We start from the raw sequence: 16,442 nt of genomic DNA on the forward strand, positions 1-16,442 counted from the left end.
TTTTTTTTTTTTTTTTTTTTCAGCACGTTAAAATGACGAAATACCTGAAATCGCAATAAACACAGTAATTATCGATAGACGAAGCAAGATATTGATATTGAAAGACTCCTCGATGTTTTTAGCCAACAACGTCAGCTCGTAATGTCTCCTGATCCAAGATCCAAATACAATTCGATGATCGCGCTTCTCGTCGATTTGTCTTTCGAAATCGACGAAGCGATTTCTCAGAATTTCCACTTGACCGCAAAGATGCATGGTAATAGCGAAGAAGAAATTATCGCTCGCACATTCTCCCGTGTACGTTATGAACGCTTGAAACATTTGCGTAACAAACAGCGCTTTGTACGTGGTGTACGAAATTCCTTTGAACAGACACGCGGACGGAAGAGCGAAATTCCACAAAGTTACGGTGTCGTTACCGATAATTACGATCTGTTTTTTAAAAACAAAATGAAGATTATATCATTCCGCGCGCGCGCGCGCGATTTTGCAAGAGCGAATTTTTAATAAAGTTTATACAAAAAAACGTAAGATTCGAACGTCACCTGTTTCTTGTCAGCGTAAACGCTGCTAAAATATAATAAAGCAGACGAGACGCCAATTATTATGTGGGATATTGTAATTATTCGACCTATGCGAGCGTATCCCATCATTATCGCGTAAGATCCCGTGTTCTTGGATGAAAAAGACCAATCGTCCATTGCGGAACTCACGTTGCTCATGAGTTTTTTCATGTAAACACGCGCGAAAACAATATTTAACCACGAGTGCGTGACGGATTCTATCACAAGGAACGTCTCCAAAATGTCTTTATCGTCACCGCACTTCTTGAAAGATTCTATCAGCGCGTTGAGTACCGTGAGAGACTATACGATAGGCAAAGGTGGCATTTGGTTGGCATTTTTACACATTTGCATTTTGCCAAACTATAAAAACTATCATTATTGATATTAAAAAAAAAAAAAGAAAAATACAATTTTATTTCTTACATAAAAATGTTGCATACAAAATTTTATAATCAAAAGTTACTAAAACTACTTTGTCTAACTCCGATGTTAAAATTTTTCCGGAAACTGTAGAAAGTTTGACAAGATAAGTAAATCGTAAGTTCAAAATATTATATGTGTCAATTATAAAAAAAAAAAAAAAGGATTTACCTCCGCGATAAAAATGATTATCCAGCGAAATGCGCAGGCCAGATTGTTCTGTTGCAACGGCCACACGCCGAGTATCCACATCATCGCTCTTATCTCCGAGAAGCCGTATTGCATACCGCTGTTCCAACTTGTTTTCATTTCATTCGGCAACAGGTAGTTTTCCTTCTCGAAAGAATTATAGTCATGCGTGATAAAACGTTGTGCTCGCTGATTCGCACAATGAAAGGCACGGCGAGGAGAAGAATTACCGTGGCGGTAGCTTCGCTCGAACGGTTATACTATATTGATCGTTCCTCGCGGTGAGTAAGATAAGTGGCTCCGAAACAAGTTCGCACAACCAATTTATTTTTGTAATAATTCACTTTATTGTATAGCGTGCAACACGCGGCTCTTAACGCCGCAATTTTTGCAGTCTCGTGACAGTTTGTTGACAGTCGTGCAACGACAATCAATAAAAAATAACCGACAACGACGTAGTCGCGAACAAGATCGACGCCCGTTGCGCATCGAATCGTTTTTCTTTGAACTTGGTAAACGCGACGGAACAATCGCGGGAAAAATACAAAGTAATGCGTCTAATGTTTTTTCTTCTCTCGCCAAATATGCTGTCACGTATTTATGTTACGGTGTAAGTATTCTCGGTGCCGAGCAATCGATGTAAGAAATATACTAATGTAACAATTTTTATTATAAAATATGAAGAGATTGATTTGTTATAAGATAAAAACATTAGATAACTTTGTTTTTGTTTTTTTCCGAAAGAATTTCTTCTTACGTTTCTAGCATCACTCTCAACACGGATAAGTACGAGGCGGAAGCCTTAAGTAAATCTTTGAAACTTGTGAAATTCATTGCCAAAAATTTTCCTGCTGTTAATCGATGAGGAATGGCCGCTCGTAGCATTATCAACGGCATAACTTTCATTATGTTCGTATCGAAATCGTACCAAGATGACTCGTAAATGGCGTAGGCGATTCTTTCCGATTGCAGTTCCAACGTTTGTCCGGCAAAACAATAGAGGAAAAGTTGCACCAACAGCACGACGATGAAGAGAACGTGTTTCATGGCGGCGAACGTGTCGTGCATAAGAGTGACGATTAATTGAAAACCTAAAATAAATATAATAATAAATCACGTAATAGTAAGTACATATAATATAATAGTGAATTTAATTAGCTCAAAAATTTTCACGCAGATAATTTAAATAAACGTATACAGGGTGTCTCTATCTAACTTGAACATCGTATAAATATCTCGCTTATTTTTTATGATAGAAAAATGCCGAAAAGAATCATTATTCAGAGAAGACAAATACTGTAATAAACAAGAACTTTTTGGATTTGTCTTGACCTTGCCTACACCAAAAAAATTGTATTCTTGTTTTGAGGGTATATCCCATTTACTTTAAATATATTTTCTACTAAAATAGGCGCCAAGAAGAGTTTCTTATTTTAAGAGGAAAATCCTCTAAATAGTAATATCGATAAAAATACATACTGATTAGAATATAAAAAGCCTTTATAGAAAAACATATATATCTCACTATCGAGAAAGACTATATTCTTAAATTAAGAATATATTCTTAAAAAAATAAAGAATATATTCTTAAATAAAGAATATATTCTTAATTTCAGAAGAATATCATCTAAAATCTTTAAGAAGATTTTTTAAGTATAAAATCTTCTACTTACAAGAATATAATTTTTTCGGTGTATCATATCGCGAGGATAAAAATATATACTTTCAAGTGAAAAACATGACAATGACATTGAAATCCTAAAAAAACGTGATCTTGAGAAAAATTTATTGTCTATTACAGTATTTGTCTCCTCGAATTGAATATTGACCCTTTTCGGCGTCCTTCTATCATAAAAAATAAGCGAGATATTTAGGATAGAAACTCAAGTTAGGTTGGACACCCTGTATATTTTAAAAAATCCGATTTATTTGATGCAAGATGTACCTTCAACACACAAGAGTATGACGCTCATATAAAGTTGCGACAAAATAACCAGACTGAAGGCTTGTTGCAGATAACGCGCCAGAAAGATGAGACGACGATGTTTCTCCAACAAGATCCCGAGTTTGTATCGATTAAACGATTTGTCGTTATTTATTTCAGCAAAATCCATTTGAAGAATCTCGAACTGTCCGCACACGTGCATGGTAAGAGTGAAGAAGAATCCGTCGTTTCCGCACTGGGAGATGCAGTTGACGAGAATCTGCAACGCTTGCAAGATCACAACGAACGCGTAAGCGAAGGACGTGTAACTTCCGAAAACGCAGTAAGCTGCTAGCAATAATTTTATTTCGGATTTGTTGTAAACTTGCTTCTCGGTAATCCGTGGCAAATCGACGTTGGCGAATACGAAAGGTGCGAAGAGAAACACGACGGAAGCGCAGCCGAGATAGAGAAACACGAGAGATCCGAGTCTGCCTCGACGCGCGTATTCCAGCATGATATCGCGCGCACGCGGACTCTCTACGAAAGTCCAATCGTGAATAATGGCTTTCACTAGAATTAACTTGTGTCTCCAATTAATGCGATGCAGGAGCAGCTTGGACATGCTGATCACGGACGAAGACGCGGATAAAAAAGCATCGAGAGCTTCCTCGTAGCCGTGACAGTGCCGAATTACTTCCAATGACAACGTAACTGTCGCACTCATCTGGTTCACAAAAATAAAATAAGATTAATTACTTAGTTTTTTTATAAAGATAATTCATTTCAAACTAATAATATGTGAATATAAGGACATGAAGAGCCGTTCGCAGGATGTTGTGCGTAAATGTGAGAATATATATATATGAATGCACATATATATATATATATATACATATGTATTCACGTGTAATATTTTTCACGTGAGTTTTTTGGTATTGAGGACCCTGCATATATAAGATGCAATAGTAGCATCATATTTGATTTAAAGAATTGTTATTTCAATTCCAAAAAACTCACGTGAAAAATATTACACGTGAATACATATATATATATATGCATTCATATATATATATTCTCACATTTACGCACAACATCCTGCGAACGGCTCTTCATGTCCTTATATTTACATATTATTAGTTTAAAAGACTTATAGAGCTCGAGAGTAATCTCTATTTATCACTAATTTATAATTCATTTTAATTTTATAATACATAGATATATGCACGTAGATATCACATGAGATTCAATCTTTTGTTTTTCTCGTTAGAAAAGAAGTCAGAGTTGTGCGATTTTTGCATAAAAACTTGTTTCTCAACTTGCACAATTTCGTATTAATTTCTATTTATTTATATTATGATTTTTTACTTACAACCATTTACATAATATTTCCGTGAAATGTTTGCGTATAATAGAATATAAGAAAGAACTCAATGTAATAAACATTTTTACTGATATCCTTGAAAGGTATATAACTTACTTCCAGTATTGTCGATATGAACCATCGAATTCTCGAAAATATAGTTTTCTCCTCGAGTACCCAGAGTCCAAGTATGCCAAGAACATACTTGTAAAGCGTTAAAACGTGCGCCGTATCGGTATTCCACTTCACGGATGATTTCATATTTAGATGTTTTCACTCTTTTGCGATTTGAAGTTTTTATTCTTTTGTTTATTGATTGTGGATAATTTATGCGCTGCGAATAATTAACTAGTTATTAAAATAAGAAATCTTTTCGTTTCTCTTCGCTTCTCTTCTTCTCAAAAATGCTTCAAGCCTTTTGTTTTTCCACAGCAACTGCATCGTTCGATATCCGATTTGTTATGAGCGGAAATCCGCATTTGTTTGTCCCCGCAAAACTCGCGACAACCCCTCGCGACAGTCCGGCCGCGACGCAACTGGATTTNTTTCCGATCAATTATTCACAGCTTTCGGCTCTTGTGATTTCCTTTGAGAACGCAGATATATACCCCTGAATCTGCATGTATATTTGCGCAAATAATACGGTTATGCAACATTATACATTTTGTCCTCAACGCAACTACTTTTTGGAATAATAAATTTACGTGGAAATAGCAACGTGCTTGGTTGAAGTACTCCTGTTTTTGTTCATAAATAAAAAATCTCTTGCAACATAGAGACTATCAATTTTCTGAAATTGTTGTTCTGCTATCGCCTGACGGAAAACAATTTGTACACAGGTATTTTTAGTAAGGAAAGAACTTTACAGATCATAAATACGGTAAGAATCTGAAAAGAGGGAAAAATGTAATGTCAAACGAACTAGACCATTTGCAACATTATACAAATGCCGCAAAATTGAAAAGTTCTTTCTCTGGCTATCAGTGTTAATGACTTATCAGCGTTTTTGTAAAGCCTTCGAATTTGTTTACGTAAAAAAACTTAGTGAAAAAAAAATTGATAACATATTGGCAACAATTGAAATGAGGTGATTAGTAACGAGACAAAAGATATGTTTCAAATAATTTCATCAAACATATTGCGAGAGGTTTTATATTTCTAACGCTCTGCGTGCGTTCCAGTTGTTGTTTACTTCTCACCGACAGCGGCGATAATTAAGCCCCTATGATGTCTCGCTTTCCTCGTTAACGGCGACGATAACGACGGTATGGAGCCAATGGTGTTTGTTTACCGAGCTGACAATTAAAGTGCTTAGTTCTTGAAACAAAGCGGAACGTTTTTGAGACTTCTCTTAGAGAATTCAGTCTCGAGCGACAATCAAACGAGAGTGTCGATCAGCGGCAAGTTGCCCGTGAGGCGACAAAAACGAGACTGCGTGCTGTTTTCATTTCTATTCTGTACTTTAGACTTCATTATATTTTCTTTAAAATTACATTTCTTTTTACAACGGATTTGAGTTCTTGTTTCAATCCTTTCTATACTGAAAATCCTACACGAATTCTATGAAGTAGGATATTGATTTGTTACATAATAAGAAACTGAAGTAACTTTTTTTTGTAGATTTTTAAGTAAGATAAAATATATTCCGCACAAACATCTAGCGCATTGGCTCACATTGGCATTAGTTTGATATTAATACAAACTTAAACTTGTTGTTTAAAATTTATTGTAACTTTCTTAAAGAATGTTTTCTTACGTTTCTAGCATCACTCTCAACACGGATAAGTACGAGGCGGAAGCTTTCAGTATTTCTTTGAAACTCATAAAATTTATTGCCACGAATTTTCCTGCGGTTAATTGGTGAGGAATGGCCGCTCGAAGAATCATCAACGGCAAATCTTTCATCATGTTTGTATCAAAATTGTACCAGGGTGACTCGTAAATGGAGTAGGCGACTCTTTCCGATTGCAGCTCCAATGTCTGTCCGGCTAAACAATAGAGGAAAAGTTGCACCAACAGCACGACGATGAAGAGAACGTGTTTCATGGCGGCAAACGTGTCGTGCATAAGAGTGAGGATTAATAAAAAACCTGAAACATGAATTTAATTAGCTCAAAAACTTTTTACGCAGATACTTTAAATAAACGTATATATACACCGAAAAAATTGTATTCTTGCTTTGAGGATATCCCACTTACTTTAAGTATATTTTATACTAAAATAGGCACCAAGAAGAGTTTCTTATTTTAAGAGGAAAATCCTCTAAATAGTAATATTGATAAGAATATATACTGATTAGAATATAAAATGCCTCTATAGAAAAACATATATATCTCACTATCGAAAAAGAATATAATTTTAAATAAAGAATATATTCTTAATTTCAGAAGAATATCATCTAAAATCTTTAAGAAGATTTTTTAAGTATAAAATCTTCTACTTACGAGAATATAATTTTTTCGGTGTATATATTTTATAAATCCGGTTTATTTGACGCGAGATGTACCTTCGACGCATAAGAGTATGACGCTCATCAAAAGTTGCGACAAAATAACCAGACTGAAAGCTTTTTGCAGATAACGCGCCAGAAAGATGAGACGACAATGTTTCTTCAACAAGATCCCGAGTTTGTATCGGCTAAAAGATTTGTCGTTATTTATTTCAGCAAAGTTCATTTGAAGAATCTCGAACTGTCCGCACACGTGCATGGTAAGAGTGAAGAAGAATCCGTCGTTTCCGCACTGGGAGATGCAGTTGACGAGAATCTGCAACGCTTGCAAGATCACAACGAACGCGTAAGTGAAGGGTGTGTAATTTCCAAAAACGCAGTAAGCCGCTAGCAGTAATTTCATTTCGGATTTGTTGTAAACTTGCTTCTCGATAATCCATGGCAAATCGACGTTGGCGAATGCGAAAGGTGCGAAGAGAAACACGACGGAGGTGCAGCCGAGATAGAGCAACACGAGAGATATGCGTCTGCCTCGACGCGCGTATTCCAGCATGATGTCGCGCGACCGCCGACTCTCCGCGAAAGTCCAATCGTGAATAATGGCCTCCACTAGAATTAACTTGTGTCTCCAATTAATGCGATGCAGAAGCAGCTTGGACATGCTGATCACGGACGAAGACGCGAATAAAAAAGCATCGAGTGTGTCCTCGTGATCGTGACAGTGCCGAATTACTTCCAACGACAACGTAACTGTCGTACTCATCTGGTTCACAAAAATAAAATAAGATTAATTACTAATTTTTTTTTTATGAAAATGCTTTATTTTAATTTTAATATGTGAGTATTCACATGTGAGATTTAATAGTCCGTTTCTCTTGTTAAAATAACTCTTGCACAAGAACACTGCACTTTTCCAACTTGCAAAATTTTGTATTTTTATTTATTAAAATTTTTTTATTCACGACTAATTACATAATATTTTTGTGATAGGGTAAAAGACCCAATTACTGTCACCCTAAGCTATTTTATTTAAAATATTAAATAAATCCTAAAAAGTTACGCATGACAAAAATCTAACATAGAATTTTAAGTGCAATTAATATAATAAAAAATCCAACACTCAACATTCTTGTCTCATTTCTTTCATTTTAGGGGGTGACAGTAATAGCTCTCCATAGTTCTTTTTTAATTATTCAATTTATAAATAAAAATAGAGATTTTGAGAGGCGGTATTATTTTGTTTCTTATATTAGAGACATCGAATAATACCAGATAAGAAGAAAAACACATGTTTTTGATAAATAAGTAGTAAAAACAATTCACTAACGCCAGAGTTTATTATTCAGCTGACAGTAATTGGGTCTTTTATCCTATGTTTGCTTACGGTATATAAAAAAGAATTTAATTTTACATATAAATAAACAGTTTTTATCAATACTTGTAAGGTATAAACTTACTTCCAGTATTGTCGATATGAACCATCGAATTCTCGAAAATATAGTTTTCTCGGCGAGTACCCAGAGTCCAAGTATGCCAAGAACATACTTGTAAAGCGTTAAAACGTGCGCCGTATCGGTATTCCACTTCACGGATGATTTCATATTTAGATGTTTTCACTCTTTTGCGATTTGAAGTTTTTATTCTTTTCTTTATTGATTGTGGATAATTTATGCGCTGCGAATAATTAACTAGTTATTAAAATAAGAAATCTTTTCGTTTCTCTTCGCTTCTCTTCTTCTCAAAAATGCCTCAAGCCTTTTGTTTTTCCACAGCAACTGCATCGTTCGATATCCGATTTGTTATAAGCGGGATCCGCATTTGTTTGTCCCCGCAAAACTCGCGACAACCCCTCGCGACAGTCCGGCCGCGACGCAACTGGATTTCTTTCCGATCAATTATTCACAGCTTTCGGCTCTTGTGATTTCCTTTGAGAACGCAGATATACCCCTGAATCTGCATATGTATTTGCGCAAATAATACGGTTATGCAAAACTACATTGTTCTCAACGTAACTACTTTTTGGAATAACAAATGTACGTGGAAATAGCAACGTGCTTAGTTGAAGTATCCTTGTTTTTGTTGATAAATAAACAATCTCGTCACGTAGAGAGTATCAATTTTCTGAAATTGTTGTTCTGCTATCGCCTGACGGAAAACAATTTGCACACACACAGTTATTTTTAGTAAGAAAGAACTTTACAGAGTATAAATATGATAAGAGTCTGTAAAAAGGAAAACGGAATGTGTCGATCTTTGCATAATACAAATTTTGCAAAAAATTGAGAAAATGTTTTCTTCGAATATTAATGACTTATAATTTATTTTTACAAAATCTTTGAATTTACCGTAAAAAAACCTTATTAAAAACTTGATAACTATTGGCAACAATTAAAATGAGATGATTAGTAATGAGGCAAAAGACATATGTTTCAAAATATTTCATTAAACATATTTGCATATTTTACATAATTTTCTTGACGCTTTAAAATTTTTACACACCCGCGCGCGCACTCACAAAGATGCACATACATATTCAAGCAATTATTCCTGCAACGCAATTCGTAAAACCGAAACGTAAGACGCCGCTGTCTTAAGGATGTTCATCATCGTCTCGCGATTAACATAAAAGAATTTTCCGCCAGTAAGACGGAACGGAATGCTCGATCTCATCATCGCGAAATTCAGATCCTTCATCAACTTTACGGGAAGCTTGAACCAGGAAGTTGTGTACAGAGCTATAAATATATCTTCACTCTCGGCCTGCAAGAAATCAGCGGCGTAAGTGACCACCAACGACTGTAACAGTAAGTAGTTCATCACGAAAGTGTTCTTCATCATTTCGACCTGATCACCGCCTTCGGTTAGTAAAAAATCTATACGCAATCCTGCGAATAAAGATTGCAGTTTTTTTATCCAAGGAAGTGTAAAATAAATTCAGTAAAAGAAGTAAAGTGTGAATTAAATTCGAAAATAAATTAAATGTAAATCGTCTTTCATAATTTTGTTACCTATCAACGCGAGCAGAACTGTTATTATCACAAGCTGAACTAACAGAATGAAGTGAAAAGTGTCTTCCAAATTCTGATGATACTCCATTAATTCGCTGTGTCTGTTAACCAGATCGACGAATTTCTTTCGATAATTCGCCTCTGTGTCCTGCTTGTCCGCGAACGTTCTGAATTTGTTTTTGAGCACTTTGAGTTGGCCGGTGAGATGCATCGTGAAGTTGAAGAAAATGGTATCCCCGATAGCTTGCAAGGAACATATGGCGAACGTTTGAAGAATTTGAACGGTCAGAAGTATCGCGTACTGTTCGCCGGACACTAAATTACCCAAGTAACCGGATGGGATCAGAAATATCCAAGTCGTTGCGTTAGCTGCGCGTCGTAAGAATCACGTGAGACGTCGAGGTAAAAATATAAGATAGACTAAGATTAAAAAATATATTAAGATTCTGAATAATTTAAATAAATCCAATAATATGATTTGAATCCAACGGCTATCAGAAGCCTTTGCAAGATGTTATGCAGTAAAAAACTGTAGATAATTAAGTGTCAAGACGTTTCGACTTTATTGTTTAAGTTCTTATCAATTGATCTATTGACACAATTATTATAATTAGAAAAGTTATACATAATTAATAAAGTTTGGACTAAATGTGTCGCATATCGAGATACGTACCGATATAGTAAATTGAATGTATATCACATAGTAAATTCTAAGAAATTTTAAAACTACAATGTTATAACAACACAATTTTTAGTTAGACTTTGTACAGTGTAGACTTTGTACAAGTAGACTTTGTACAGTGCGACATGCTTGAGTCTGACTATTCAAATCATATTATTGGATTTTCCAAAGAGAGCCAGAGATGACACCTCTCCATTTTCACTTAATTTAAATAAACATTAGAGTTTTTTACCGTCTATCAAATTCGGATCCGTGAAGAACAACTGTTGTATGTTTACCAACAGAATGGTCGTCACGTATATGGTAAAACACCCAAGAGCCGAATATAGCAACAAAAAGGTAAGCCGTCTGGATCTAACCGCGTACTTTTTCATAATCTTTCTAGCTTTCTCGTCGTCTTTAACGGACAGCCAATCATCGGCGGCGGCGTTGATATTTGTGCCTAATTTCTTTTGACCGAAACCGATGCACAAAAGTTTGGTAAGCGAAATTATCGCGGATACTCCTTGCAATATCGTTTCTATGTTCGAACCAACTTTCTCATTGCTCGAAATAAAATCGATAACTATAAACGGCTGCACCAAAATCTAAACAACAATCTTAATCGTAAAAAATTCAAAGGCACACAGATGTGTAATTAAAGTAAAAAACTACGAAGTGTGTGTAATAATAAAAAAAATAATCGCATAGAAAAAGTGTTAAAATAAGTGGTAAAACAATAATAGCGATATGATAAAACAATTATTATTTTTTGAATAAAAAAATATTAAAAAAAAGTTTATAGAAAAAAGTTCTGTCAATTTGTTATCTAAAAAAAAAAGAAAACCTATTGAATTAAGGACGTTCTCCGACTACAGTGGTTAGCAACCCTAAAATATCTCTTCTCATGAGTAAGTTTGTACTGCTGTAACAAAGTTAAGTTGAGCTATTCAGCACTGCTAAGATCTGCTTACTCTGCGCAGAAGTTGAAAAATAGCTGCAGTACACAGCGCACATAAATCCAGCAAAACAAAAAAAAATAAAAAAAAAGCTACAGTTTGAAAAAAAGGTTGCTTGCCATATTATTCAAAATCGTATTTTAATTAGGACACTCTCCACTACCACATACTTGTTTCTTTAAAAAATCCTAAGAAAATTGTCGTCAGTAATTTAAAAAAATCCCACTTCACAAAGGCTCAGCATAGGAAATCCAAGTTAAAAATTGAAATATAAATCTTCCATATTTTGGAATTTAACATCGCTACCCCTATTATCCAAAAAGTCTACGTATAAATAAGATCATAAACTACGTATATCGCAAATTTAAAGAAAATCAATAATTCGGAGAACGTCCTTAATATAATTTTCTTCTTTACATAAACGTACCAGTCCAATTGCCCAGGAGATCCATAACGTCTTCGCGAACACTTTCTGCGTTTGCAACGGCCACACACCGAATACTCTCAAACACAGTCTGTGAGTGGAGAAAGCGTAAGCGATGTCGTCGTTCCAACGTTCATTCGACATTCTAGCGAACGAAAAAGCCTCAAAATGACTGTTCGTTCCAAAACTACTTTCTTCGGCCACGAGCGAAAGTTTGCCAATTTAACCATCGATTTACGATCGTTTTCCGCCAGACGTTTATTGAAAGTTTTCAATTGCGCCATCTTTCGTTATTACTTCAGTTAACTCATGTTTTATTAGTTTGCGCGGAAGCCTTCTCGCGCCGGTAGATAAGATAAGTGAGAACAAAGATCGGTGTCTTCACGGTCTCTTCCGTTATTTTCCGCAATGCTTTTCTGACAAAAAGGCGGAGAAAAATTTAGTGTAAAAATATTAATTTTTTTTTTTTTTTTTTGAAGTGCTTAGCGGCGATGAAAGTGCATTTTAAGTGAGAAACGGAAACTACAAAAACCTGTAAAATATTGTACGTTGTTGAAGTTTGACACATTCGTCGGGTGAAAAAAATATATTTCGACGAAGACTCTTTCCGGGGTTTTCTTTTGTGGCTGTGTGTGTGAGTGAACGTATTTCATATTGTATAATATCTAGTGACATTTAACAAAAACTTTTTTATTTTTTGAAACAAGAGCCGGCGAAAAATCGCCCCCCGGCAATGATTATTTGATTTGCACGCGTCGTTTCGCGAGATGGTTTCTTTAATAAAGACATTCCGGATCTTCTTTTGTGACGTCAACAATCATTTTTATAGAGTATGTATTTTTGTATTAAGTAGAAAAAGTCGCGTGCGTTTTGTGAATTATTTAATTGTATAACGTGAATATAAATATGTTTATATACAAAAATTTTTATGATACTGATCAAGATACACGAGAGCCTGTAGAAATCAGAGAGACGAGAGATGCAGCAATGTCAATAGTTTTTTTTTTTTTTTTTTTTTTTTTACGTTTGAGTTACGCAAGAATATTCTACACGTCTATCATCATTCTGAGAACCGAAAGGTAAGAACCGGTGGCTTTCAGAATCTCTTTGAAGGAGAACAAATTCATAGGTAGAAATTTGCCAGCTGTTATTTGATGCGGCATTTCTCCTCGAAGCATCACCAGCAACAGATTTTTCATTATCTTCACGTCGAACTCGTACCACGGACTATCGTACGCGCTGCCCGCGATTCTCCCGGTTACACATTCCAGCTGATTACCGGCGTAGCAGTAAAGATAGAGTTGCACCAACATTGTCAGAATCAGAACAACGTGTTTTATCGATGCGATGTTGTCGTTCAGTTTCAGCGAGATTATCAATTGCATGCCTGTGCGCGAGCGAGCGTAAAAAATGAGAAATGTTTTTTTCTTACGACAATTTTTGATTCAAATTATTTCTTGAATTTTTATTTCGTTTTAGTTTTATTAAAAATTTTATTTAATAATTAAATCAATTTTTTTTTTATATATATATATAAAAATTAAAAGTTTTATTTAATAATTAAATCAATTTATATAAATTTTACATTTAATTATATTTACAGTAATTTTGAATTAAACAAAATGTGCGCACAAAATGTAAAATGAAAACGGACAGTGAAATTTCAGGAAACAAAGTTACCTTCCACGCAGAGCAGCAGCACGCTCATCAATAACTGCGCGAGGATCGCCATGTTGAAAGCGTGCTCGAGACTGTCGGCCAGTATTATCAGCCTACAATGTCTTCCGATTAACGTTCGCAATTTCGTCTTGCAAGCTCGCGCTTCCGCTTCGACGTCGGCGAAGTCCATTTCGAGCATCTCGAACTGACCGCACAGGTGCATCGCGAGACCGAAGAAGAAACCGTCGTTTCCGCAGTGCGAAGTCGCGTTGACGAAGATCTGAGCCGCTTGCAGCAACAGAACGCAAACGTGAGCGATCGTGGAAAGCGATCCGAAAACGCAATAGGTCGCCAAGAAATAGGTCGTTGGCATTAGTGTGTCGTTGTTACGATCGCTCGCTTTGGACACGTTCAGCCAGGGTATGAGACTGTCGAAAGGCATCGCCATGAAGAGAAAAGACACACCTGACGCGTAGCCCAGATACAACATCGTCAGAGACACGATTCTGCCCAAGTTGGTGTATCTCATCATGATCTTCCGCTGCCGCGTGTCTCTGGATAACGACCAGTCGTCGATGAGCGAGGTCACCAGAACGTAGGTGTGTCTCCAAGTGAGACGTACAACCACCAGCTTGGAAAGACTGACGACGGACGAGAGATCCATTAAAAAGGCCTCCATCATGTCCTCGGTGCCGAGACACTGCCGGTAAGCCTCCAGAGACAGACTGCCGATAGTACTGATCTGATCGCCGACGAGATCGCGTTAATTCGCGACGGTCTTTTAACCCTCGGAGAACACACTGGGTCAATTTGACCCCCTGTTCGTCGACTTTGATCAAAATATTTTGCTTCAATTTTGCTTTTTTGTAACATATTTTTTACAACGTTAATAATGTTAACGACACTTTAAAACTATATATTCCAAACTGTTCAAAATATATCCGAAAATTTTTTCAAGCCAATCGGATAAGTGCATTTTAAATGATAGCATCTCAAAAAGTGGACAGGGTCAAATTAACCCAGATTGTTCTTCTTGATTGAAAAAATAGGTGTGTTCTCCGAAGGTTAATTACTCAAATAAGATAAATGATAAGATAATTGTTCAAAAAAACCGTAAAAATGAAGAGGAAAATTTATATATATACATAGGGTAAAAGACCCAATTACTGTCACCTGTCCAATTACTGTCACCCCAAGCTATTTTATTTAAAATATTAAATAAATCCTTAAAAGTTACACATGAAAACAATCTAACATAGAATTTTAAGTGCAATTAATATAACAAAAAATCCAGCACTCAACATTCGCGTCTCATTTCTTTCATTTTAGGGGGTGACAGTAATAGCTCTCGCATCGTTCTTTTTTAATTATTAAATTTATAAATAAAAATAGAGATTTTGAGAGGCGGTATTATTTTGTTNCTTATATTAGAGACATCGAATAATACCAGATAAGAAGAAAAACACATGTTTTTGATAAATAAGTAGTAAAAACAATTCACTAACGCCAGAGTTTATTATTCAGGTGACGGTAATTGGGTCTTTTACCCTACATACAAGCTTTTACGTTTCTATAATTATTTTTATTACTCATTTATCCGCGACATATTTATATTTACCTGAATTAGAATTGCCAAAGAGCATCTCGCGATTGATTTCAACTCTCTAGCAGTCAGTGGCCAAGCGCCGATTATATCGAGAACTTTTTCGTGAACACTCAGGGCGTAGTAAGTCTCATCGTTCCAATCTTTGGTTTCTTTCATGATTGCAAGAATATTATATTCGACAATTTTCCTTCTTTCTTCTTCGGAGGACTTTTTAATTAAATATTCAGTTAATTGTTTTCGCGTGTCTTTTTATAACCACAAAACTTGTCACACCAATCAATCAATTGCTCGAATTAATTTTAAAAAGAAAAACAATATGAGTTTTGTAAATACACGTTTTTTTTTTAAATAAAACTTCAAATGTATATTCTCTACTTAATATTAATTTAATCAACAGCTTGTTTTGCGTCAGTTGCAAACAATGATTTAAACAAAGTTGTCGAAATTATTTGTTTCTCGTTCGATTTCTTTTCGCAAGCTGATCGAATTGACTTGACGATTCACTGCGAGGACGCGCAAGAAGTAAAGGTATCTTTGCTGCTCCCGCCCCCGAGGGGGCGAGGGCGATTCTTTCTTTGATCTTTTATTCACGCGAGGAGTGACGCGTTGCGTCGCACGGAAACAGAAAATCAACACAACAAAATCACACGTTTCCGTGCGTTCGCGATGTTTTCTCAAAAGTTTTCAACTATTGTCGAGATTACAACCTATGGGGAGAACATGTGTCGGGAAAGACACAGGCGCGCAGCACGGCGCAAGAACGTTTCTCTTTTATTCAAAACAACGTAGGAAAATTAATAGGTAATACGCATTGCCCGGTACTTTCTGCGTAGCGCAAGTACAACATTGCGGTATTACACCGAAAAAATGATATTCTCGTAAGTAGAAGATTTTATACTTAAAAAATCTTCTTAAAGATTTTAGATGATATTCTTCTGAAATTAAGAATATATTCTTTATTTTTAACAATATATTCTTAATTTAAGAATATAGTCTTTTTCGATAGTGAGATATATATGTTTTTCTATAGAGGCTTTTTATATTTTAATCAGTATATATTCTTATCAATATTACTATTTAGAGAATTTTTCTCTTAAAATAAGAAACTCTTCTTGGCGNCTATTTTAGTATAAAATATACTTAAAGTAAGTGGGATATCTCCTCAAAACAAGAATACAATTTTTTCGGTGTACGTGTATATATATATATATATA

The 16,442-nt window shown here is 35.4% G+C and overlaps 3 protein-coding genes across 3 annotated transcripts; all 3 read right to left on the bottom strand.

Moving 5' to 3' along the window:
* Positions 1-1,928: 1,928 nt before the first annotated feature.
* On the bottom strand, positions 1,929-4,723 carry LOC109861019 (odorant receptor 22c-like). The gene is made up of 3 exons (XM_020440494.1): positions 4,580-4,723; positions 3,121-3,826; positions 1,929-2,266 (listed from the first exon to the last, which is right to left on the bottom strand). Exons 1-3 carry the CDS (start codon positions 4,721-4,723, stop codon positions 1,929-1,931), a joined length of 1,188 nt encoding a protein of 395 aa, XP_020296083.1.
* A 1,491-nt stretch (positions 4,724-6,214) lies between these two features.
* On the bottom strand, positions 6,215-8,542 carry LOC109861018 (odorant receptor 22c-like). The gene is made up of 3 exons (XM_020440493.1): positions 8,369-8,542; positions 6,969-7,674; positions 6,215-6,552 (listed from the first exon to the last, which is right to left on the bottom strand). Exons 1-3 carry the CDS (start codon positions 8,510-8,512, stop codon positions 6,215-6,217), a joined length of 1,188 nt encoding a protein of 395 aa, XP_020296082.1. The 5' UTR covers positions 8,513-8,542.
* A 910-nt stretch (positions 8,543-9,452) lies between these two features.
* Positions 9,453-15,384, bottom strand: LOC109861028. Its single transcript, XM_020440504.1, has 7 exons — positions 15,241-15,384; positions 13,644-14,364; positions 13,014-13,350; positions 11,967-12,108; positions 10,834-11,188; positions 9,920-10,288; positions 9,453-9,796 (listed from the first exon to the last, which is right to left on the bottom strand). Exons 1-7 carry the CDS (start codon positions 15,382-15,384, stop codon positions 9,453-9,455), a joined length of 2,412 nt encoding a protein of 803 aa, XP_020296093.1.
* Between the last annotated feature and the right edge of the window lie 1,058 nt (positions 15,385-16,442).

The sequence above is a fragment of the Pseudomyrmex gracilis genome, unplaced genomic scaffold (assembly GCF_002006095.1).
Source record: "Pseudomyrmex gracilis isolate BER0280 unplaced genomic scaffold, ASM200609v1 scaffold_543, whole genome shotgun sequence".
Taxonomy (NCBI): Eukaryota; Metazoa; Arthropoda; class Insecta; order Hymenoptera; family Formicidae; genus Pseudomyrmex; species Pseudomyrmex gracilis.

Coding starts and splice junctions, on each gene's coding strand:
- LOC109861019 (XM_020440494.1), bottom strand. CDS start 4,723: ATGAAATCATCCGTGAAGTGGAATACCGATACGGCGCACGTTTTAACG. Junction 3,827..4,579: donor TCATATCGACAATACTGGAA/GTAAGTTATATA, acceptor TTTGTGAACCAG/ATGAGTGCGACAGTTACGTT. Junction 2,267..3,120: donor CATACTCTTGTGTGTTGAAG/GTACATCTTGCA, acceptor TATTTATTTTAG/GTTTTCAATTAATCGTCACT.
- LOC109861018 (XM_020440493.1), bottom strand. CDS start 8,512: ATGAAATCATCCGTGAAGTGGAATACCGATACGGCGCACGTTTTAACG. Junction 7,675..8,368: donor TCATATCGACAATACTGGAA/GTAAGTTTATAC, acceptor TTTGTGAACCAG/ATGAGTACGACAGTTACGTT. Junction 6,553..6,968: donor CATACTCTTATGCGTCGAAG/GTACATCTCGCG, acceptor TTCATGTTTCAG/GTTTTTTATTAATCCTCACT.
- LOC109861028 (XM_020440504.1), bottom strand. CDS start 15,384: ATGAAAGAAACCAAAGATTGGAACGATGAGACTTACTACGCCCTGAGT. Junction 14,365..15,240: donor CTTTGGCAATTCTAATTCAG/GTAAATATAAAT, acceptor GTCGGCGATCAG/ATCAGTACTATCGGCAGTCT. Junction 11,189..11,966: donor TCTCCTGGGCAATTGGACTG/GTACGTTTATGT, acceptor ATTGTTGTTTAG/ATTTTGGTGCAGCCGTTTAT.